The following is a 25,362-nucleotide window of genomic DNA, read 5'->3' on the forward strand; positions in this document are numbered from 1 at the left end:
ACACATTGGTGGATTCTTCATCATCCTGATGAGAAAGGACGTTCAGGTAAGCCAACGTTCCTTTCAAACTGTGGTACGCATACCACCTGTGGTACTTTGCCATGTGGCAGATGGTACGTGTTCGTCCCACAGAAGTGTAGCGGGGGAGGGGAATGAGCCGAAGCAACCCAAGCCTGAGGGAGAGGCAGCTGCAGCTGCAGGGCTGTCTGGGCTCAGCAGAAGCCCCAGGAGACGGCAGGACTCCAGCTGATTGGCTCCAGCTGATAGGCACCTCCGGAAGCAGCCCCGGTGCTGGAGGTGAACTGAAGAAAAGGGGGAGGAGAGGAGAGGTTATAAAAGGAGGTGGTTTGGGCGAGAAAGGGGGGGGAAAGACAACAGGGAAAGAGAAAGAGGCAGGGTGGAAAAAGAGACAAGGAAGAAGCAGCAACTGTTGCTGGAAGAAAAGGTCCCCTGGTTCGTTTTCTCCAGCCAGGAGAATGCAATCAGCACTGATGAAATAAAAAGCCGGCAGACGAGCATGTCGGAAAGAAGGTGGGTTTATTTAATTCTGGATCAGCTGGCAGCTTGATTGGGTTATCATAAGGATTTTTGTACAGTTTTTACAGCGTTTTATAATTCAGAGGCTCGGTTTGTGTTCTTTGGTTATTGGAATATTTTAGTCTGTATTTTAGGCTAGCAATGAGTCCAAAGTGTTGACTTCCGTAGGTTTAATCCCTTTAAACAAATGTAATTAGTTTTACCCCCTTTAATTGAGTCTGCCTATGGCTTTTAGAAAGTTTTCTTTGAAGGTAAACAGGCTTAATTTAAAGCTAAAGCTTTTTGCAATTGCCGGAGCCTTTCAGTCTCGGATTTCAACATTGTGACACGTGACATGCCTGAGGCAGCTTAAAGGGAAAAAATCCCCCCAGAGTTTATGTGTTTCTTTATTTTGTGAGTCTTTCTTGATTTGCACTTGATTCCTGTGTTTTTAAGGGTACAGGGAAGGGATTGGGGGGTGCATTCTTACTACACTGTGGAAAAAGCTCAGAAGGGAGAGAGGAAGAAGGGCCGACCAGCTAGCTCAAGGATCTAAAAACGTAGCAACTTTAAGACTTGTGGACTTCAACTCCCAGAATTCCTCAACCAGCCATGATGGCTGAGGAATTCTGGGAGTTGAAGTCCACAGTTCTTAAAAGTGCCAAGTCTGAAGACCCCTGAGCTAGCTAATAGTTGTGCATATTAATAAACATGGATAAATTCATCATATATTTGTCAGTGCAAAGAGAAAGTGATTCAGCAAACGAACAGCCCCCAAAGTACTTTTTTCCTTTTTTTCTACAGTTTGTAATATTTTATTAGATTATAGAATAAAATACAAAAATACAAAAGCAAATAGTAGGACACAGTGGGGAGGAAAAAGGGGGGAAAAGAGGGGGAGAAGGGAAAATAACAGACTTCCTCTGTTGCAGTAGAAGGAAGCATTAAGATTGAACCTCAATTTTTTTACTTTTTCATAATATAAACTAGCCATTTCTATAACAATAAATGAATCTAATCAGTAAAACCCAAAATTCCCCCCTTTTTTTAGTCATCAAGTTTTTGACACCTTGCTAAGCACTAGTGGTACTCAAATAATGTCATGTCCTAAAAGTGGTACAATCTGTGAAAAGGTTGAAAAGCCATGACCTAGGGGACAATTGAATGCAGTCTTCCATTCGTCTCCCTCCTTAATCCTGATGCAGTAATAGGCTTCTCGCAGGTCTAATTTAGAAAAAAAAATACCTTTTGCCAGATGCGTTAACATGTCTCTCATGAGGGGTAAGGGGTACACATTTTCCACCAAAACCGCGTTCAAACCTCTATAATCCACGCAGAGGCGAAGAGACCCATCCTTCTTTTCCCTGAATAGAACAGGGGCCGCCATCTGGATCCTGGCCAGCTGGATGAACCCTCTGGTTAGGTTCTTGTTGATGAACTTGCAGAGTTCATCTAATCCTCTAGGGGTCATCAAATACAGTTTTAGCTTAGGCAACTTAGCTCTAGGGACAATCTTAATAGCACAGTCCATGGGGAAGTGAGGGGAAAGCTCGTCCAACCTCTTTTCACTGAAAACCTCAGCTAGGTCTCGGTACTCCCTTAGAATGCTCTTAAGCTCTTGCTCACTCAGCGCAGATGCTAATTCCTGCTTCGGGCCCATCATCTTATTTCCAGGCAGCCCCCGGGGAGGTGCTCTATTTCTTGGGAACCTCAGCCACCCCTCTCTCCAGTCAATTAAGGGGTTCCATTTCTTTAACCAAGCTAGCCCAAGTACCAGGTGCCATTCCATGCTAGGAGCCAAGATAAAAGCTAAAGTCTCTGAGTGGCTTCCCATGGTTAGTTCCAGAGGCTCAATTACAAAACTGGCTGGGATGCCGCCTGCTATGGACCCATCAAGCTGGCAGAAGGTGATAGGGTCCTTAAGTTTTCTTAGGGGAGGGCCCAATTTTCCAACTAGTTTAGGACTTATTAAGCACTGTGTGCAACCCAAGTCCAATAAGGTGGTTAAGGCCATTTTCCTGCCCGTGCCCAGGATTGTCAGTTCTATGGGCATGGTTATGGGGTCTATCAGCCCACTTACCAGTGGATTGTCACCGTAATCATTCTCTGATGCCCCCAACTTGTCATCAATGGGGTCGGGGCTCTATCCCGCACCTTTGGGGCTTGGGGGAGCTCCAAGGACTTCTGGGCTGATGCAGCAGAGATGGTGGAAGCCATCCCAGCAGCACGGCAGTGATCCACCCCCCGGAGAGCCCTCTCAGACCTTGCTTTATGTAAGGAACTGTCTCAACTAGATCTCCCAAGAAAGCAGAATTCTTGAAACAGGTATTGTTTCAAAAGGAACGTTTTATTGAAAGTTAGTGATGGCAAGAGAGCAAAGTGAGGTCTGAGATTTGGCGTGTAAAGGATTACATCAAAAAGGCAATTCACAACTACTCCCCTCAGTGTCCAACCATCCGGTTGAAATCCATTCAATCCACAAGCGCCACCATGTTATGAGAAGCTGAAGTTTCAGCGGGCTTCTCAAGGTCTCTCTTGGTTTCGTTTCCCAACAGTCCTACGCTCAGTTGTCTGGAGATAAGGCAAGATGTTTTTAGGTCGCGTTCCTCTCACCTGGAGGGAGGCCTCTCACACAGAGCAGAGCAAAGCAGATAATAGTTCCCCAAGCAACCATTCCCCTCCCAACAGTATGGCAGGCCCTGAAATAGGCAAAGCAGGGAAGGATAGGGAAATGGATGAGGTAGATGTGTAAATAGAATGCAGAAGCAAGCAACTATAATTGTGGGATCCTGACTGAACTCATTCTTGAATTTTATCCAAATAATGTTCAAAAGAAGTAGAAACTCTGGGTGAACAAATGAATTCTGTCTTCAGCTTGAGGCCAATAATTACTACTATTATTTCACTCAGGAAGAATAAATCTTCTGTTTTATGCCTTTTTAAAAAATTATGCAGAAATTCAAAGGTTAAAAGGGGCTTCAACATGCATGAGAGTGCCAAAATCGTACTTCTCAGCAACTCTGTAAGCTAGATGTATCTTTAACCACAGTCCTGCAGAGTTGCAGATGAAGGGAAAACAACAGCTAGCATGGTGAAGTGGTTAGGGAGTGTTTCTCAACCATGGCATCTTGAAGATATGTGGACTTCCAAGTCCCACAATTCCCCAGCAAACCTTTAACTTTGTTGCTTCACTTTTGATTATACTGATGGATTTGAATATTTCACATACGCACTCTTGGTCCAATAGTCAGTTTCAGCAGATGTGCTAATCAATGAAGCCAGTATTTTCACATGGATTTAAATAAAGAGTTTCTGTTAAGGCTGTCCAGTTAATTACAGGCTTGTTCTATCACTGATATTCCCTCTGATCCACAGCTACACAGGACTCTTGACTATTTTCTATGTTGTATGTTTAAGTTTAATAGATCTAATTGATACTTCCTATGACCAGTGTCAAAGAATATGACTATCTTTTAAAAATCGTGCCAATAAATAGAGCTCCTGAGTAAAGGTAGATTTATTGTCTCTAAGTACAAAGCTAGAAAGAAACTAATACATATTTATATCCAGAGTAATATAGCAGAAAAGCTACAAGAGAACTTTCTCCTAAAGTTACATAGAGGGAACAATTATTGTAATTAAGACAAAGCATAAGGAAGTTGAAATCAATTGTGAAAGTGATTGTGGAAGCTTAATGACAGAACTAAGCCAGAAAGACAATCAAGGCTAAAAAAACTGGGTTTCCCTAAGCAATAGAAACTTTGTATCAAGATACTAGGTACAAACTTTGTGCTGTTTTTGTTCTGAATGATTTAAATGCTTAAAATTATTTTAAATGCTGATGTGTAAAAAATGCAACAGATAATGTAATAATTCAAAAGTCTGAACCCAGCAATTCATGCATACATTGTTGCTGTATCTTAACCTTCAAATGAATTTTGCATTATGGCCCTAAACTCAAATAAATTTTGCTTAAGAGAAACCAAACTGCAAAGTTAAAATATCCTTTTGATGCTCATGTACATCTCTCTAGGTAGCGGATCGTTTATTTTCATCTTTTGGACAAGATATTTTGGATGCTCTCTATTGGACTGCGACAGAACCAAAGGAAAGGAAAAGGGCACACATAGGGGTCATTCCCCATTTCTTCATGGCAGTGCTGTATGTCTGTATCCTTTTGTGTTATTTCAGGGTGTGTGTATGTACTTTCAAAAATCTATAAAATCTTGGATTTTGTATAAAGAAGGCAACAAATCCTGATAGGAAACAAAGGAGCTCTTATAAAACAGTAAATTGAAAAACCTTAGTTTGCAAGGAAAAAATGGAACATCAGCCTCTTTTCTCTGGACCGACTCTTTCCTAGGATTTCAACTTTTATGAGGCAATTTCTTCATTCCACTGTACAAACAAATCTAGGCATCACTGATTTTCCTTTCCTTGGTCATATGTGGTAATAAGCCAAGTCCAATTTCGTGAAAAACTCCCCTCGCCAAATGGGCCAACGTGTTCTTCATCAAGGGGAGGGGGTATATATTTTCCACACTGATCACATTTAACCCTTTAAAATCAATGCACAATCTCAGTGGTCCATCTTGTTTCTCCTTAAACAGAACAGGGCAGAGGTTTCGATGAAACCTCTGGCTAGATTCTTGTTGATGTACCCCTCAGTTCTTTTAATTCTCTGGGCATCATTGAATACATTTTTGGCTTAGGGAGTTTGGCCCCTGGTAGGATTTCAATCACACAGTCAGTCGCCCGGTGGGGGGAAAGGTTGTCACATTCCTTTTCATTGAAAGCTTCCGCTAAATCTTGGTATTCACTTGGTATACGTTGGAGCCCTGAAATGAATTCTATGGCCACTCTCAATAGTTCAAGAGACTGTCCTTGGTCTTCAATAGTGACAACTCCCCGTACGTCACTGGGTCTGGTAGGAGGGAGGGGTCCCGTCGCTAATCTTAATGTCCTCACTCCATCCTCCCACCAAATCAAGAGGTGCCATTTATCGAGCCAAGCTAATCTGAGAATGACCGCCTCAGTCATTTTTGGGACCACTGCAAAGTGGATGATTTCCCAGTGCTTCCCCATTTCTAAATGCATTGATTCGGTTAGGTGCGTAGCAGGAGCTGCCCTGATGAGAGACCCGTCTGCCTGTTCGAATGTCACGGCTAGCGTCACACAAATTCCTAACTTTAGCACTGTAGGGAGGTTGATTATGCACCAGGTGCAACCCGAGTCAATTAAGACATTTAAGTCGATTTGGGCTTCTGTTTTGAGTACTATGATTTTCGTGGAAATGGTAAAATGCTGGATGGGTTGACTCACCATTGGGTCGTCTTTCCCTTTGGCATCACTGTCATACGGTACTGGCATTGGGAGTCACTCTGGTGGAATTTCTGCTTTCCTCAGGGGCGGAGAAATAACCCTGACGGCTTGCTCTTGGCTGGCCCAATTAGACTTTTCCCACACAAATGAGGCTTTCTCAAATGGGCTTGGAGAAATGAGACTGGACACTCAGCTGCTCAGTACCCTAGTTGGCCACATCTGAAACACTTGATCAGGGCCTGCCTGGCGCTCAAAAGGAACTGATGGTTGTAGTAGCTTGGGGGCATCAGGCCACTTGTCGTCTCTCTTGGACCCACCTCAGTCTGAACTCAGAGGTGGTAGGCTTCAGGTGGCAGTCCAGTTCGATGTCCAAGGTTATAGCCATGCGATACCATTCACAGAGTTGATCAGGAACACCTCAGGTGCACGCCTGGAACAAATCTTGATCTAGCCCCACTCTGAAGTGGCAGATTAGTGAGCGCTCCTGCCACTGTCTCTGAGCCTGCCAGCCACCTTTCAAAACTCATGGACGTAATCTTTAGCTGGTCTTCCTCTCTGCTTCAGGTCGTGGATGTCTTCGGCTTTCAGGGCTTGGGACTCATCCTCAAACCTGGCTCTCAGCTCACCCATGAACAGATTGATGACCCACAATTAGATTAGAGGTCTGGAGGCTAAAACATATAAAGAACAGTTGCTGGAATTAGGTATGTCTAGTTTAATGAAGAGAATGATGGGGGGGACATGATAGCAGTGTTCCAATATCTCAGTGGCTGCCACAAAGAAGAGGGAGTCAAGCTATTCTCCAAAAGCGCCTGAAGGCAGGACAAGAAGCAACAGATGGAAACTAATCAAGGAGAGAAGCAACCTAGAACTAAGGAGAAACTTCCTGACAGTTAGAACAATTAACCAATGGAACCACCTGCCTCCAGAAGCAGTGAATGGTCCAACACTGGAAGTTTTTAAGAAGAGACTGGACAGCCATTTGTCTGAAATGGTATAGGGTTTCCTGCCTGAGCAGGGGGTTGGACTAGATGACCTCCAAGGTCCCTTCCAATTTTTATTATTATTATTATTATTATTATTATTATTATTATTATTATTATTATTATTATTATTATTATTATTATTATTAATTCTGCTGCCTGTTCATGTAGGGCAGGAGTGTCAAACTGCCGGCCCACGGGCCGGACACATCACATGGAAGCCGCGCCTACCCCATTACCGGCAATGGTAAAACCGGACCAATATGTTGTGTGATGTCACGTGACATTGCGAGTTTGACATGCCTGATGTAGGGTGATCACCCACTCAGAGATTCCTCCTCGAGGTTAGCTGCTACAGCATCAACCATCCCAGCCCCGTTGGGGTAAGCACGAATATAGTGGTTCAGGTGAGCCCACACTTGGTTCAGGAAGAAAGACAGCTTCTCGGGGTCTCCATCATATGTGGGTTTGATAGGAGGTGGATCTACAGGCCGTTGTCCCAAGTATGCTTGTATGCCCGGTCGCAGGTGTTGAAGTCGTGGGGGAGCCACATTGTAAAGCCCTCTTGGCTGGTCTCCTGGGCTTGCAGGGCACCAATCTCTTTTGGGACTACACCAATGCACAAGGCTTGACACCAAGTCTGGCCAGGGTAGTGGTGAAGCAACATGAGCCATCGCGACAGGGCTTGGGCTTCGCCGGGCAGGAGGAAGTGCTGGAGAGCTCCTGCGTTCTCATCCACAGGGGATCAGATGGCAAGCAGTCGATTCTACTTCTCCCACTTCGAGTTGGTCAAACCTCTCTCTCAGCCTCTCAACGGAGTGGCTATGGATGGCAGTCAGGTACTTCCACTCCTCCGAGTCATCCCAACCAGCCGCCCGCTTCACCTTTCTCAGCACAGGTGATCGAAGGCTGTGGGATGAAATCAGTGGGAACTCTGCCTTAGCAGCTTTAGGGGTGCTCTGTCGCTGAGAGGTGATCTCCAGCTGATCAAGTTTCCCCAGGGTCAAGGTTCCCTCCGGTTGCCCCGTCCCTCTGATAAGGTCCAAACGTTCGGCCATGTGCCACCAGCAGGAGCCCTACTCTCTGCCTGGACAGTAGCCTGCACTCTGGCGGCCAATGCCACACTGAGGCCAGAGAACAGCTCTCTTCTCCATCTCAGATTCTTCCCTGAGTCTTTGTCGTCCTCCTACAGGTGTTAGGTAGGCGACTGGGGCTTAGGACCCTGAGTATTAAAGATTCAGAAGTCTTGGTTTAATGTAATGGTTCTGATAGATGAGACCAATTAAAGCAGAACTCCGAAGCTTGAGTTTTCCTCTCTGAACATGTTTATTGGTTACAAAGTATTGGCACGGTCAAACGTGAAACCAAGACTAAAGTTCCCTCCAGAAAGTAACAGTATTACAAAGTTAAACTTCCCACCCCATAACCTATGCTATCAACTACGTTTCCCAATAGAATACTTTGGTGGGCTTTCTAACATTAGGCTCAACCCCCAGCCTAAGGAACAGAAATGACCTTGGTTCCCACGGGACAGAGAATTGTTTAGGCTAGCATAAAACTCCCCATTCCTCCCCCCAATCTTGTGGCAATTGAAAATGAGCAAGATGGCTTCAGCCAGGTTCATTGCAGAGTGGACAGTTCCAGTCTCTGTCATTTCTCTTTCCAGGCAAAAAGTATTTTGGCGCCTATGGAGCTCTTAGAAACATAGAGAATTGCTAATCACTCTGTTTCCAAGCGCCCCAAACACTTTTCGCCTGGACAGAGAAATGAGAGAGACTGGAAGCTTCATCTGCTTGCAAATGGGGCACTTGGAAAAGGAGCGAATCGCAAGCAGATAAAGCTTCCAGTCTTCCTCTTGGCGAAAAGTGCGCTGTGTATTCAGATTGCCTGCCTCCCCCCCACCTCTGCCTCCGTGCTCAGACTTAACTGTGCTGTGCCAAGGGATCAGTGGGCTGCAGCTGCTGCCAAACACCGTTGGCCCTAGTGCGCTTGCCGACTCTTGTGCTGGCCACACTCATCCCCGGGCTTATTTTTGGGGTAGGGCTTATATTAGGCCCACCCCAAAAAATCAGGGTAGGGCTTATTTTGGGGGTGGGTCTTATTTTCGGGAAAACATGGTAAAAGGGTTTCTCTGTGTAGGAAAACCTGCACAGGCAGGAAAAAACCTGGGGTAGATAGGCTTTTGCTTCTCAAAAGCAGAGGTCCCCAACCCCCAGTCCATGGACCAATACCGGGCCTCAGCATGCCAGCAACCGGTCCGCACAAACAAGAAAAGCCCCATACATGAAATACAGGCAGCACACAAAACCACGCACCCTCCCCTCTGCAGACAAACCTCTCCACGGAACTGATCCATGGTGCCTAAAAGGTTGGGGACCTCTGCTCTAAAGGACTTGGGGGGCTTCCAGCTTGGGGGGGTTCCAATCTCATTGTCTGAGACACATGCTGGCAGTGGCTAAAAGTGGGATTTATTTTTACATTCCAGCTTGTTCATTGGCTGTGGCTAAATCGGTAGGTTGCTAATCCTAATTCAGAATACTCCATTTAACTCGGTTTCAGAAGGCCTTTACAGATTCTTTAAATCTTTCCTTCTGTCCATCCATAAATAAATACTTTACAGATTATTCTTGGATGATAAATGATTTTTGTGTATATTAGAAACATTTCAGTAATGACTCAAGCATTTGGACTTTGCTTCTAATAGGCTGCCTTGCTATATTATAACATTTAGTACTCTTCCTCAATGCTGCCTTGATTAATGCCAAAAAAATAAAAGCTTTTCTTCATCCTTCTTACTTGCTTAATTTCCAAACTTCTCTGTGATATGTCATCAAGAAGCGCTCAATCTAATAATTAAATGACATGATCTAAAATATCAGTTTCTTCTGAAGAAGGCAAACCCAACTCCATTTCAGCCATGCACATTGTCAGAGCTGATAAAATGGATAATCCCAAACCAAGGTTTTGCAATATTAAAATAAAATTAAGCATGCATAATTCTTTGTCTTGTACTCTCATTCTTCCTTTGCATGAAGAAATTTGCAATCCTAACCCTAACTCTTTTGTGGGGGAGGGTACTTTTGGTATGCTGGCCTTGATGGTGCTATATTTTTGTTATTTAACTTTTTCTTATTGATAACATTTTCACTTGTTTTGTTATTTAAATTGTTTCATTAGTGTCTTTGCTTTGGTATCATACTTTATTTTGTTATAAGGCCACATGAGGAGTCCCATGGAAAAGCAGCCTCCATATTTAATTAAAGATATAAAAATAAATTTTAAGGCTGATATAAAGTACCCTCACATAACTTTCATACTATAGTAAAATTATCCATTGGGTCTATACAAATCCTTCAAGAAATGTGCATTGAAATAAACTGATCATTGAAACTGTTGCATTTTTTCCAGATTCATGCAGTTGCTTCATGAACTGCTCCTGGCTGTCTCCATTAGTGTACATATTTACAAACAGTTGCTTTGTTTTTTCCAGCAGACCAAAGTGGCAAAGTATGCCCAACAATTCAGTCACAGCCAGGAACAGGTAGGGAAGATGCTATATGAGTTTGGGGGAAAAAACATGGTGGCTTACAAAGGATTTGCACATCACTGTTGTCTTCTATAGTGCAGGGGTATTTGGAAATTAAAAAGGATATACACACATGTAAATGTCTACTTGAAACTTTTGACCATTGTGAAGTCTTGGGGCAGTACTATCTCATACATTATTGTATTGTTAGCTTTCATAAGTCTTGTCAATTCTTTGATTTCATTTGCTACCATCACAACAACTTTCTTACAAATATTTTTTCATGGAAAGGATAAATTAATATTTATGCCACAAACAATTGTTACTCCCTGTCTGAATTGGTCATGAATCAGCAGCAGCCTACAAAGCCATTTGTTGTTGTTATTTTCTGATCTGAGATGTGTTTGAATATTAGTAGTTTGGGTTGTTAGTTGGGCTGTTGGTTTGATCTCCGAGCTTGGCGATTTGGCTACAAAGGTTTAATCTCCATTTGGGGGGGATCCGAATGGAGATGAACTGTTTGCAGCCAAATTGCCAAGCTCAGAAATCAAACAAACAGCCCATTTTCTGATCTATTCTACCACACAAATTCTTCTATGTTCTAGCTATTTTTTAAAAATTTTGAATATTAGAAAATTTGGATGTGTAGAAGAGAAATACAAAACTTCATGATTGGGTAAACTAAGGGGAATGAAGCCAGTTTGGAAATATGTATAAATGTGAAGAATCTACAGCTAATCTAAAGAAATATATTGTGGAATTGATTACTGTTTAATGGCCAATATTCACTACCATGCATAACACCTTCTTTTGGTAACTTCACTTGAATCATGCATTGAAGAAAGGAAGTTTCATTGCATGCTTGAATCAATAGTTAAGGCAGGGATGTCAAACTGCGGGTCCGCAGGCCGGATGCGTCATGCTGAAACCGCGTCCACCCATTGCCGACAATGGAAAAAAAGTCACGATACGTCGCGACACATCATGTGATGTTGCGAGTTTGACACCCCTGAGTTAAGGGAATCTTTGAGTGTATTGTTTAGTATGACTTGATGAAATGTCAGACTCTACTGATTATTGAAGGGGATCTTGAAATTCAGACTAATATTTTCTGGTAAAATTCTTTTTCCTTAATATATGTGACTACAGTCTTGCATGCTATCCTTATTATGGTCCAAGCAACAACACTCAATGTAGCCTTCAACTCCCACAATAAATCACTTCTTACTATCATGATGTCTAACAATGTAAGTGTTAGAAGGATCTAATGCAAATCTGTCATTTTGATGTTTTTAAGAAGTAATAATTTGGCTTTGTAGAAATTTTCTTTTAAATCCAGATTTGCCTAAAATGGGAATTTGTTTTCTTTAAAATGCAGTTTGTGGAAATAAAAGGAAGCGTTTTCAAGAAATTTGAGAAGAACAATTTATTTCAGATGTCAAATAGTGGTATGTATATTTTTGTGTGATAACCATTCGTGCTAGTTTCTATGTGTAAAAGTCTGAAATCTGTGGTATTTAGTGACACTGAGTCATACAGATTCTAGATTGTGGGCTGTGATCTGGTGGGGGTGGTGTGTGGATGGGCACAAGCAACTTAGAGAGGGGTCATAAATGTTTAAATCCATGGGGAGGCAAAGTCAGAAGGCTCTCAAATCTCATTCCTCTAAAGGAAATTTAGGAATTGCGGAATAAGATCTAAGTGGTAGTTAACTTCACACACAGAACTATCTATCAAAACTGCCTATCATTTAGCTAGATATTTATTGGGTTTGCTTGGCCTGCCATGCCAACTGCAAAATCCAAACAACCTATAAACAGCAGCCCAAAATTAAGAACTTGGATTTCTGCAGCCCAAAGGTGGTAGCCCTAATTTTATTCATAGGATTGGAATATGCAACTCCATCTATCATTTTAGGGTCATGAAAGATATCACAAATTTGTGAAAGCCATTGATTCAATATCTGGAAGAAAGTTTGGCCTGACCAGCAGTCTTGATCCCTGCAAATCTTGATTCCTTTTAACCACTTAATTTGCTAAATTTACTGCATGCCTGGAAAGAGGGTGGCAAAATCTGTAAGTTACTTACCTTGATGAGTCACTGCCAGGCTGAACAATAGAAGAAAGAAGGAAGCAAAGAAAATCTTTCTGCAATTTTTTGCCATGAGAAGCTGAAGAAAAAGTTTAGCTCTAAAGAAAAAACAGCTATAGCACAAATGTGCAACAAACGGCCATGGAGAAGCTGGGTTCTAAAGGCAGCCAAACAGGCAGCAAAACATTTTCCAAAGGTTTCCAGGTTTTTTGCTGCCTATCAACTGTCTTTGAAGGAATGTGGGTTTCTGGGGGAGGGTTAAGCAAGGAAAAGGTTTTGGGAAGCTGGTCCTGCAGCTGCTGCCTTTGCATGTAGGCAGCTGACTTCCCCAAAGCTATCAAAAGCCAGGAGAGATTTGAAGTCGCCTGAAGGCAAGTAGTGATCCAGGCCATAAGCATGATTTCATTTGCCAAGCACGGAGGCTTGTTTGGAAGGCTCTCTGGCATTGTAATGTAATCTGGCCGGGCTCTTCCCACTTGCTGGACAGTTTTTGGCTTTGCAAAGTGTTTGCTGCTTGTCTGCCTCCTTTTTAGACTCAGTTCGGCGATAGGCCTCCCAGGGCCTCCCTCACCCATGAGGTACCCCTTGCTTGCTTAACAACCTGTCTGTTTATTTAACAGTGGCATCAGGGAGAGCCGGGGGAGTCATTAAACAAAGCTGTCTCAATGGTGTCATTATGTTCGTAGGTTGAGGATTACCTGTATGAAATTATGAGTGGTTTATTTGCCTTCCTCATGGCTCTTCGATATAGTTGGCTTTTAAGAAACTGGAAACTTCTTAGAGTTAACAGATTACTATCATAATTATTTTAGATATCAAAGAGAGATTCACCAACTATGTGCTATTACTGATAGTTTGCCTAAGAAACATGGAACAATTTTCATGGAACCCAGGTAAAGACTACTTTAGACATAAACATTAAAATGAAATATTCTAAATATGTTCATATATCATCATCATTTTAGCCATTGTCTATCCACTGTAGGATGAAGGCTTCTTCCACATGTTTCCAACCAATACGATTCTGAGCTTTCTTTTGCCAATTAGGTCTGCAATACTTGCTGATGTTCATATATATATTAATTGTCAAACATCTCTTTCTTTGTGGCTGTAATAAATGAGGTTGTTTGCTTTATTTTTTCATTTCAATTTATTTTTCACTTTATTTTTTGTATTGCGATTGGATTTTGAATTCTGACTGGTACATAATTTTAATTCCATCTATTGCAAGTTACTGAAGTGCTTTTAGTGACATGGTAACAAATGACTGTGTTGTATTTTGCTCTGCTCCATACATATTCAGTAGAGCACAATTCATCTCAATATCTTTGGTTATATACAATTTCACCCTTATGCAATTCAGATTTAGGACCCTGATAGTGTCAGGAAATTGGTCCTGATTCACATTTTGCCTGCATGCTGATTAAATATTTGCAGACTTAGCTTTTATAATTATGGATTAAAAATCTGCACAAAGAGTTAACTGCTTAGATTATTTTGCTCCATGTGCTGAATTAATTCTGATACCTTGCTGGAGAGAAATCTGTCGTCATTAGAACTGTTAATGATCACCTCGTAAAATTTTCATGCCACTGTTCTGTTTTGGAAGAAGATTCTCATGTGGCTTGCAGTTACAAAAATGGAATGGATGTGTCTAATCTCTCTGTATCTCTGTATTTTCTCCTTCCTAGATAAAAATCCAAACAATAAATTACCTGGGATGAAAGTAGCACACTCATAGTGCAGCAGCACACTTAAAACTTTTTACAGGATGATTTGAAAACATCTGATCTTTGAAACAAACACCAGTCTCCTGATTCTGATCTCTGCAAAGCAGTCTAACCTTAGGCCTAGCAGCTTAAGAAAAGACCCTTCAACTGTCTTGCATATGATTAATGAGGATGACTATTATGCTCTCTCCTCTAGTCTCACCTTTGAAAAGTTTTAAAACCAGGGTTTGCTCTGGTTTCCACCTCTAGTTTATGATGCTCTTGTAGCAAGGTCTGCTTTGTTTCCCTCTTTGAACACTAAATGCGTGGCACATTTTTATAAGTTTTTATTGCCTTTTTAAATACAATTCAAAAGTACTTTTTCAACAAACGTGTTGTCTGAGTTTATCATTCACTAATACAAATTAAATTCCTAATCTCTTGTTCGTTTCTCCAGCCATTGATAAAATAAGTCCCAAGTTTGAAAATATTCTGTCTCTTCTTTTTCTTTCATCCTCAGAGTAAGTTTGTCCATTTCCGCACATTCTAATTTTTTTTTAATTATTTCTTCCTCTGGTGGTATTTCTTCATTTTTCCAATATTATGCAAATATGATTCTTGCCGCTGTTGTCACATGTAAAATTAAGTATATACTTTGTTTGTCAAGCTTTTCTGGCATTATACCTAATAAAAAAAAGTTCAGGTTTAAAATCTACATGTTTTCCCAACATCCTTTCTAGCCAAGTATGTATTTTTGTCCAATATCTCTTTGCTTTAACACATGTCCACCATACATGATAATAAGTACCTGATTTGTGATTACATTTCCAACATCTATCTGACATATTTTTATTTTTAAACATTTTTGCTAATCTTGCTGGTGGCAAGTGTCATCTATAAAATATTTTATATAAGTTTTCTTTATAAGAGGTTGGCATTGTCAGTGTATAATTTCTTTCCCACAAGCTTTGCCATTTCTCTAAATCTATATTGTATCCAAAATTCTTTGCCCATATGATCATTGTTTCTTTTACTTGTTCATCTTCCATTTTCAAATTCAATAAAAAGTTATACATTTTTTTAATTAGTTTTTCATCAGAGGTTAATAATATCTGATCAAACAAGATCTGCTCTCTGTAAAATCCATACAATTTAACATCTTTATCATATCTCCCTTGCATTTGTAAATATGACCACCATGATAGATCAATACCCTGATTTTCCATCTCTTGTTTAGATTTTAAATTCCCTTCAGAATTTAGAATATCTTTATATGTCCATATTTTCTCAAGACTGACTAAATTAGGATGTACAAATGCTTCCATTGTTGAAAGCCATCCTAGAATTTTCAAGTATATTTTACATTTTATTTTTTCCCATGTTAGTAATAATGCATTTCTAATATAGTGGTTTTGGAAGTATTTATGTATTTTATTTTTTCCATACCATAAAAAAGCATGCCAACCAAGTTGTAGGTCATGTCCCTCCAAGTACAGCAATCTTTTATTTCTAAGAATTATCCATTCTTCTCCCATGTTAATACTGATGCTTGGTAATATAAAACCCACTCTGGTAAGCCAACATCTCCATTTCCCTTAGCTTTTTGTAACATTTTCAATTTAATTCTAGCTTTCTTTTCTTGCCAAATAAATTTTAAAATTAGGGAATTTAAGTCTTCAAAGAATTTTTTTCTCCAGTTTTATAGGTATCATTTGAAATAAAAACAGTATTTTTGGTAATATATTCATTTTCACTGTAGCAATTCTTCCTAATATCGATAGTTGCAGATTTTTCCATTTTTTCAAGTCAAGTTTTATTTGGTTCAGTAATTTTATATAGTTATCTTCTTTTATCGTTGAAAATCTTGCTGTCAAATATATTCCCAAGTATTTAACTTTTTTAACTATTTGTAATTCTATTTTTTCTGACATTTTTTTTGTTTATCTGACATTTTTATTTTGTTTAAGATTTTTAACTATCACTTTGGTTTTTTTCTTTGTTTATCTTCAGTACTGCTATCTCTCCAAACTGTTCTATCTTTTCCAATAATTTAGGAATCATCTCTAAAGTTTCCTCTAAGACAGGGGTGTCAAACTTAATTTCATTGAGGGCCGCATCAGCTTTGCGGTTGCCCTCGGAGGGCCGGGTGGGTGTGGCCAGGGTGGGTGCAGCCTACTGGGTGGGTGTGGATGGAGTGGGTGTGGCCTATTGGATGGGCATGGCCAGCTCTACATCGTTCACATCAAGGGTGCCTGTGGGGGCTTGGGCAGGAGTGGGACAGATCTGAGGGTCTCTGGCAGAAGGGGGTGGGACCAGGGCAAGTGCCAAGGCATGGTCCACTGGAGGAGCCTCACTGTTCCTCTCAGGCCATGCGGGGGGGCTGGATGGTGGTGCTGGCTGCCCGGAGCCCAGCCCCACTTCCCCAAGGGGGCGCCCAGCTACACTTACCTCCTCCTCAAGGCTGCTGCTGCTGTGGTTGCTCTCCTTAGCCAGGTTGCTCATGATGTGTACGAGGGCAAAGTCAGAGGGAGGCCCATTCCCTCTCCATGGGAGGAGACCCGGCTTTGTATCCAAAGCTTCCTTAGCAATAGGATGGGAGACTCCCAGGATAGGCCAGGAAGAGGGGGCAAGGGGATGGTAAAACGGCAGCAGAGCAGGACTAAGGCAGGACTTCCCTCAGACCCTTCCTCCTTCTTTCCTTTCTTACAGAGTGGTGGGAAAATATTTGAGATGAGGGAGGGAGAAAAACAGGCAAGAAATGCAGCTGGGGAGGTGTCAGGGGAATGTGAAGAATGAAGAAATTCACCATCGCCTGGAAGTGGCCAGCACATGGCCCTCATCTACATCACATATCTGGCTTGATGGACTCTGGGGAGGGGATGCCATGAGCAGTGTGAGAGTCAACGTTACCTGCGCAATGCCGCCCAGTCCCCAGCCTGCCTGGTTTCGGCAGGCAGCGGGGCGCTCTCCTGACAGCGTCGAGAGGTTGAGCTTTGCACCTTGCTGCCTGCTGAAACTGGGCAGGCTGGGGGCTAGGCAGCATTGCACTTCTCATCAGTTTCACATCACCCGGCTCAGCATCTCAGCGCTGTGAGGAGAGTGCCCCGCTGCCTGCCGAAACCCCTCCCCCAGAGCCCATCAAGCCGGATATGTGAAGTAGGCGAGGGCCATTTTCTGGCCACTTCCAGGCGATGGTGCATTTCTTCATTCCTCACGAAGGGTGACACCTCCCCAGCATGCACCCAGGGGGCGGGGCCGATGCGGCAGGGGCTGGTTCCTCGCTGTTTCCAGACAGCCCTGTGGAGCTGAGACTGAATGCGTTTCAGCATAGATGGCCACCACAAACTGTACATTGGCTCCCAGCTGGCCTGGGCCAGGGCCAAGGCAGCAGGGGCCATTCCCTCACTGTTTTCAGAATGGCTTTGCGGGCCACATGAAACCACTTCGCGGGCTGCATCCGGCCCCCGAGCCTTGTGTTTGACATGTCTGCTCTAAGATAAATACCAAGTCATCTGCAAACGCTTGCAATTTATAAGTTTTACCTTTTATTTCCAGTCCTTTAATTTCTAGATCTTGTCTAATATTTCTATTTAAAACTTCCAAAGTTAAAATAAATAACAGTGGAGATAGTGGACATCCTTGTCTTGTGCCTTTTCTTATGTCGAAATTCTCTGTATAGTCTCCATTTACAATAATTTGCTGTTTGTTTATGGTATATTGTTTTAGGCATATTTATAAAAATTTGTCCAAAGTCCATTGTTTTTAGTTGTTGAATGATAAATTGCCAGGAAACATTATCAAATGCCTTTTGGCCGTCTAGAAATACTAGTGCCAATTGTTTCCCTGGATGCATTTCATAATATTCCAATATGTCCATTAAAATCTTATTTTTTATTTGTCTCTTTGGTAGAAATCCATTTTGATCTGGATGTATAAATTCAGTCAGAAATCTTTTCAGTCTTAGCTATTATTGAAGTAAAGATTTTATAGTCCACATTTAGTAATGATATCGATCTGTAATTTTTTATCTGGGTGAAATCTGAGTCCTCTTGGTATCAAAGTAATATTTGCTTCTGTCCATGTGTTTGGGAGTTTAGCCTCCAATAAAAGTTCATTACACACATCTTTATACGGTGCACTTAGTGTATCTTGTAGACATTTATACAACTCTGCCGAGAGCCCATCTGGTCTTTTTTCATTTTTTTGTCTTTTTATTGCTTCTATCAGTTCCATCATTGTTATTTTCTCATTTAACATGATTTTAAAGTTTTCTGGAATTTTTTGGTAAGTTATTTTTTCCATATATTTTTAAATTGTAAACAGCCCTTTTCATTTACTAAATTGTTTATCAATTTTTTCTCCTTCTGTTTTTTAAGTTTATAAGCTAACCATTTTCCTGGTTTATTTGCATTTTCAAAAAAAAATTTGCTTTGACCTTTTGATTTGCCATGCCAATTTTTCTGATTCTATTAAATTTAATTTATGTTTTATTATTTCCATTTGTCTTTTCAATATTTTCTTTTGTGGGTTTATTTGTAGTTCTAATTCTAATTTTTTAAATTTTTCTCTTAACAACTGACATTGTTGTCTCTTTTCTTTGTTTTTTTCGCCTCGAAAATATGCTTTGGCTGTATCCCGTACATTTTGTAATGTTGTATCTTCTTTTTTATTTTCTTTGAAGAAAATATCTATTTTTTGTTACTAATATAAATTTAAGAAAATAAATAAATAAATAAATAAATTCTATAAATTCTTTCTTTTTTTAAATATAGATTGGTTCAAAGTCTATCTTAATTTTTTTTGCATTCCTTTCCACATCATTTTTAAAGGATTATGATCTGCCCAAGTGCCTAATTCTATCTCAATCTCCTGCATATTAGTTCTTAATTCAGGAGTCATCCAAATCATGTCAATTCTGGACCAAGATTTATGACTGTTCAAATAAAATGTATATTGTAGTTTTCCTGGATTCGTTTCTCTCCAAGTATCTTGTACACCAATTTCCTCTATCATGTTAAAAAAACGTCTTAGGTAATCTTTTTCTTCCTTGTTTTCCTAATTTTATAATCTAATATCCCATCTACTATTGAATTAAAATCCCCTACTAGAAAAATGTTTTGATATTCCATTTCTGCTATTTTTCTATGACGATTTTGATAAAATTCTTCTTGTTTATTGTTTGGTGCATATATTACTACCAAAAGTATCTGTTATTGATTTAAAAACATTTCTACCATCACAATTCTTCCTTCTTCACCTGAATAAATCATTTTAGAATCTATTGTCTCTTTGACATATACAGCTATTCCTCTTTTTTTGTTGTACTGATGCATAGTAGAGTTTTCCAATTTTATAGCATTGTTTTTTATATGTGTCTCTTGCACACAAATTATATCAATATTTAATTTCTGCAATTTTTTTAAAGATTCTTTTCCTTTTTGATTGAGAATTCAATCCATTTATATTCACTGAAAAAAAATCCATTTTCCTTCTCCATTTTATTTACTTATATTTAGGTCTTGTCGATCTCATAATCCTCTGCTCTCTTGCCATTCCCTCCCCCTCTTGATCTGACTTGTCTTTTTCTTCTATTTGTGTAGTTATTTCCTCTGTTGTTTGTTCTATCTGTTTCTGGCCTTTTCTATCCTCTTGTTGGTGTTGTACTCTTTCATCCAGAACTGCTCTGTTTCTTTCGTCGAAGTCTTCTGCCTTCCAAACTGAATCCAATCGATATCTTGTATTGTTCCAGTTGATTAAGATCCTTTCTGGCATTAACATCTAAAGTTTACACCTTTTGCAATTAACTTTGTGGTCAGAAAATGATATTGTTTTTGGGTGTTCCTTATTCTCTTAAGAATCTGCTTCAACACCACAATTTCTTTATTTTTGTAATGGGTCATCTCTAACTCTTCTCAGTATTTCATCTCTTATTGTCTTCTTTACAAATCTTACATGAACTTCTCTAGGCAGTTTATGTTTCCTCGCATAGGTTGAATTCATTCTAAATATTTTGTCAATCTCCTGTTGTATCTCCGCTCTGTCTATTTTTAGAGCCTCTGCCAGTAGATTAATAATCACTTCTGCTATATCTTCCTTCTTATCTTCAGATATATTTTGGAATCTTAGATAGTGTACAGCTTTCTCCATTTCCAAGGCTGTAATTGCTCCTTCTAAGCTTTGATTTGCTTGTTCTAGCCTTTCATTTTCTTCCATTATTGCCTCCATTTTTTCATCAGTTTCTTCTGATTTATCTTTCATTTTCTGAATTTTTGTTCATTTTTAGCGATCATTTTTTGATGGCATCAAATTGTGTTTTTATATCTAGCATTTGCTCATTTAGCTTATCTGTTTTTTGTCTCTTCATGCTTTTTCTGCATTGTTTCTTGAATTAACTATAGTCTGGCTTGCATCTCTTTTTGAAAGCTGTTTGTCTTTTCTCGTTGTAACATTGTTTCAATAGATCCCTGACTTGCTGGACTATATGTTCCAGAAGAAGGTGCAGAAGAGGTTTTTTTCGTGATTTTCGTGAGATTTGGTGCACTCATTTTTCAGGTTTTGTAAATCCACAAAGAGAAAAGGAAAAAGAAAAAGAAGCCAACCTTAGCCTTAGGTTATAATCCAACCATGAAAAAAGCCAACTGCTTTAGGCTAATCCAAATGTTCTCATTAGTTCAAAAATATAAAAAGCCCTCTATTTCTAAAATAGTTTCTATTATAGTTATATCCAGGGTCAAAAAATATGATTGTAAAAAGTCTTTTCTAGTATAAAGTCACACAATTCTTTTTGTTTACAACAGGTGTTAGTCCAAGGTCCGTAACTTCTCCAATTCTTTTTGTATTGTTATAGTATTTCCTCTCACCACTAGATGTTCTTATTAACTGTAATGTCTATATCCAAGTTTAAAAAAGTTTTTTAAAAAAAATTCACAAAAAATAAATATTTTTCCCCCCACATCATAAAGGTTAGCAAAATTTTCTTTAAATCAGTCCCAGTTTCATTTTTGTATATTCTTTTGTATTTCTTAATTTCGTTCCCCCATTTAATTTTTTTGCTGCTTTTAACTCCTTTCTTCCCAAGTCTTCCTGGGGTCTTTGCTTTGGAAATTATCCAATCTGGGGATTTATATTTCTAAGACCACAGGGAAGAGAAATTAAAAAAACAGTCTCACCCAGATCTCAGCACATTGTTGACAATCAGCTGTGTGGGGGCATGCCATGGCATGCCGCAGTTCTTCGCTTCTTTCCCGGTTGTCTATGACTTGGGCTGCCTGTGCACTTACCGGTAGCCTTTCTCCCATCCGTTTGAAGAGGTTCCTTGGTTCGTTTGGGCCGACTGCTGTCGGCTCCAAGCTCCCAAGGCTTCCCTTCCTCTTCGTCGCCTCTCCAGGGCAACTTTCCAACCCCTTGGGGTCTCCAGACGGAGCAAAATTGGACTAGGAAACCGGAGCCCCGATTTCTTTCGCCCATCTCGTCATGACACCAAACCGGAAATCCGGAAATGTGTGGCACATTTTGTTACAAGGACAACATTGCTACTTTAGAGGAGAGAAGATTTGCAGAGCCTATTTTGTATTTAATTGATAAAATCAATTGTTCTTTTGATCTTATGATACTATCGTTATAAAACTCCAAAAGCCCAAGGTCTTCCCAAGCCCTGGGAAGAGAAGATTGACCACTTGTAATGACTCTGTACTGAAAGAGGAGTGCTTTACCTGCAGAATTTCTTTTCTGAGAATTTAAAATATAATGTGAAGGATTTTATTTTGCATATATTGAGGGGAATGCAAAATAAGACATTCCATTTATGTTTAGGTCATTTCTTTTGGTTCCATACCCAGTTTATTCCTGTGAATTCCTTCCTTCTTTTACAGATCATCTGTGGGTATTGTTCCCTGATGTCTGTATGGTGATTGCATCAGAGGTTGCTGTTGATATTGTGAAACATGCTTTCATAACCAAATTCAATGACATCACAGCTGATGTAAGTATATAATTAAACGTCTATGGAGATTCTCAGTCATCCAGGTCATAGTTGTCCCAAAGATGCTTTTTCATGAGGCAACTGGATTTTCTTGTTTTTCTTTTTCTTTGAAGATATTTCGCTTCTCATCCAAGAAGCTTCTTCAGCTCTATAATTAAACATTTCCAAATGATTGGACCAAATCTGCTCTAGGTTTTGTAGATGAAATGAGGGAAACATTTCCTTCCCTTTCTCACCTGTGCATGGATCACTCCCATTGATTAAAAATAGCTAAATATACCATATTTCTTTTTTAAATGGAATTAGACCTTACAAAATTAATTAATTATTATAATTATACTTAGATTGGGGCTATTCCTAAAGGCAGGCTTCCTATGTTGAGTTCTTCCCACCATCTTTGTACTATAGAGCAGTGTTTTCAAGAGCTGGGAAAATCTTGGAGCTGAAGTTGCCAAGGTTGAGAAACACTAGCATATTAAAACTTAAAAAACTAACTTGTAAACTTTTTGATAGCTTAGGTTGGGGATATAAAAAGACAATGGTGATTATGTCACAGCATGGAAAAATAATCCAAGCTGATTATGGGGGAGAGAGTACAACAACTGCTTGTTCCTTCTGTTCAGATTTACAGCTAAGCTGTAACTTTTTTTGTCACCTCTTCTAATGATGGCAGCCTCACTAAGCACACTTGCTTACTGGAACAATTAGTAGCTTCATTCACTTATCTCTTGGTTCTGTCCTTGAGCAAGATTTTAACAGAGAACTCTATCTACATAATATTAACATTTCTGTAATCTTGCATAATGAGGCCATTGCCTGATTTTTATATATAATACAGGCAGTCCTAAGAAAACAGGTCACCACATAACACCAATTTTATGACCTTTTTTGCAGTCATTATGTGATGGTGCAAATGGCCATAATTGCTAACCCAAGATACAATCATGCAACACGGGGTGGGGGTTGGGGGAGGATGTTGGAACTTTGAATCTGGATCATAAGTAGCCCTCGGGAATTCTGTTGCAACTTTGAACAGTCACCTGACTTGTAAGTTGAGGACTACTGTACTTTTTTTTAATTGATGGTCCTTTATCCTTTTTAAAAATACATGTCTATTGTTACAATATTGAAGTATAAAGGAAATAGGAAAAGGAAATGTTGAAGCACAAAAATGAAAAAGCAAGATGGCACTGTATTTTAATTTATAAAAGCCTAGTGAAAATGAGAAAAAAAATTAATTATCCACCTCTTCCTTTTTATTTTTATCCCCAAGCTTGAACCACAGTTTAGACAATAATTGTTGGTTTCTATTTGAGTCCTAAAAACATATGTCTAAATTTGCCTTGCTATGTAATGTATATAAGGAAAAGATTTCTGCTTGAATTTAGTTTAATTTCCATGATGGGTGTATATTGTCAATTTTGGCATTGCAGTTTATTGTCCCATTTTAGTTTCCTTGTGTAATAATGTACTCAATGTATCTCTTTTCTGGTGTTGTGCTAGGTTTATTCTTGCTGCAATAAATGTGTATTGTAATATTTACTAAATCCTTAGTTTTGGCCTTTATTATAGATAGGTCATAATAAAGGCCAAAACTAAGGATTCAGTAAATATTACAGGGGACTTCCGGTGGCAGGCGACTTCGCTGGACGCAGCTGTTTGCTGCTTCCGCCTGTTTCTGCGTAAAAGCCGTTTTGACACCCTGCATCAGCTGTCAAACGGCTTGATACCTTTCCCCTGGGCATAGGGGGATAGGTGAGCTACCCGAGGTAGGAGTTGAGTTCCCGAGTCGTCCCTTGTGGACGATGTAGGTGAGAACTCCTCCGGAGCCCCGGGCTTCTCCGTGATCCAGGACGCCTTCGCCGTAGCGAAGCTAGAAGCCGCCGCCACCGCTGCAACTTAAAGTTAACTGTGAGTTTGCCTTGTAAGCAGACGAACCGACCCTGGAAGTTTGCTTTTTACTTTTGGACTATACTCTAACTTGGATAATACGTTCTTCCCTATATCTGAGGTGGATTGAGGGAAAGTGAACTTAAAATGGCGANACCATAGACTTGAGCTTGTAGAGGAGAGTCTGGAAAATGTCAAGAGTGATGTGCTGATTGCTCAATTCCGTGATATGGAGTTTGCAATTCGGATTCGTGGATTGGCTGAGGATCCAAAGGAGAATTTAAGACAAGTAATTGCAGATGCACTTGGGGATGCCTTGTCTTGTGGTCAGGAAATTTATCTGGAAATAGAGCGCGTTTTTAGGGTGAATTCCTGGTTTGCAAGACAAAAAAATTTACCTAGAGATATAGTGATCTACTTTACAAGAAAGTCGAGACGTAATGAAATAATGCAGCTCTTTTACCAACAGAGATTCAAGATTTTAAATCAAGATATTATTCTTTTAAAAGAAATTCCAGCGAAAATACTTAGAGCGTGCAGAGACTATGCTTTTCTGGCACAGGAGCTGAAGAACAGACAAATAAATTTTAGATGGGACATACCGGTGGGCATAATTGTAACATTAGCTGGCAAACACTACAGACTCAACTCGATCAACAAAGCTAAGGACTTTATGGCGTCTGTTTTACAATCAGAACGCCCACCTACACCCCAGAGGATTGATGTGGCTGAGCAGATGATTGTGGATTTTCCTTCTGTTTCTGTTCAGGACTTAGAGGAAAGCCCAAAAGCTGATGGGAAGGAACAAAGAATCACGCGCGCAGCTCATAGACGTAAGGAAAAGGAAAGACAGATGACAGCCCGCCCGGCAGCTGATAGCCCTGCAGCTGATTGTCAAGTACCAGCTATTTCACAGCCAGTAGGTGGCGCTCGACCTAAGGTCTTTGTGAAATCATATGCAGCCAGTATTGTCAGTGGAATAAAACCTTCTAATGTGTAAGCTTATATCTTGGAATGTGAGTGGACTCAATGTTCCCCACAAAAGACGTAAGATTTTTCATTACTTAAGACATTTTAATAATGATATTACATGCTTACAAGAGACTCATATTGTGGTTAAAGATCAAAAACTTTTATTGAACTCCAAGCTTGGAGACCTGTTTGTTGCATCTGCCTTAAAAAAGAGAGCTGGGGTTGCAATGTACATCAAAAGACATCTCTCACCTATTTTAAAAGAAGCTGATAAAGAAGGAAGATATTTATTTGTGGAAATAAATTTAAATGGAAGAAAGTGTTTAATAATAGGGGTTTATGCCCCCAATCAACTTGCAGCTCAAAAGCAAT

At 40.0% G+C, this 25,362-nt stretch overlaps 1 protein-coding gene across 1 annotated transcript in view; it reads left to right on the top strand.

Annotated features, from left to right (window-relative positions):
• Positions 1–25,362, top strand: part of TAPT1 (transmembrane anterior posterior transformation 1) — a 113,379-nt gene that overhangs the window by 70,465 nt on the left and 17,552 nt on the right. Inside the window, exons 5-9 of the mRNA XM_015818816.2 lie at positions 4,550–4,685; positions 11,497–11,594; positions 11,726–11,795; positions 13,251–13,331; positions 22,019–22,128. Of these exons, the coding sequence (XP_015674302.2) occupies positions 4,550–4,685; positions 11,497–11,594; positions 11,726–11,795; positions 13,251–13,331; positions 22,019–22,128 (495 nt within the window). The remainder of the gene's footprint in view (positions 1–4,549; positions 4,686–11,496; positions 11,595–11,725; positions 11,796–13,250; positions 13,332–22,018; positions 22,129–25,362) is intronic.

Source organism: Protobothrops mucrosquamatus, unplaced genomic scaffold (assembly GCF_001527695.2).
Source record: "Protobothrops mucrosquamatus isolate PMUCROS unplaced genomic scaffold, P.Mucros_1.0 scaffold796, whole genome shotgun sequence".
Lineage (NCBI taxonomy): Eukaryota > Metazoa > Chordata > Lepidosauria > Squamata > Viperidae > Protobothrops > Protobothrops mucrosquamatus.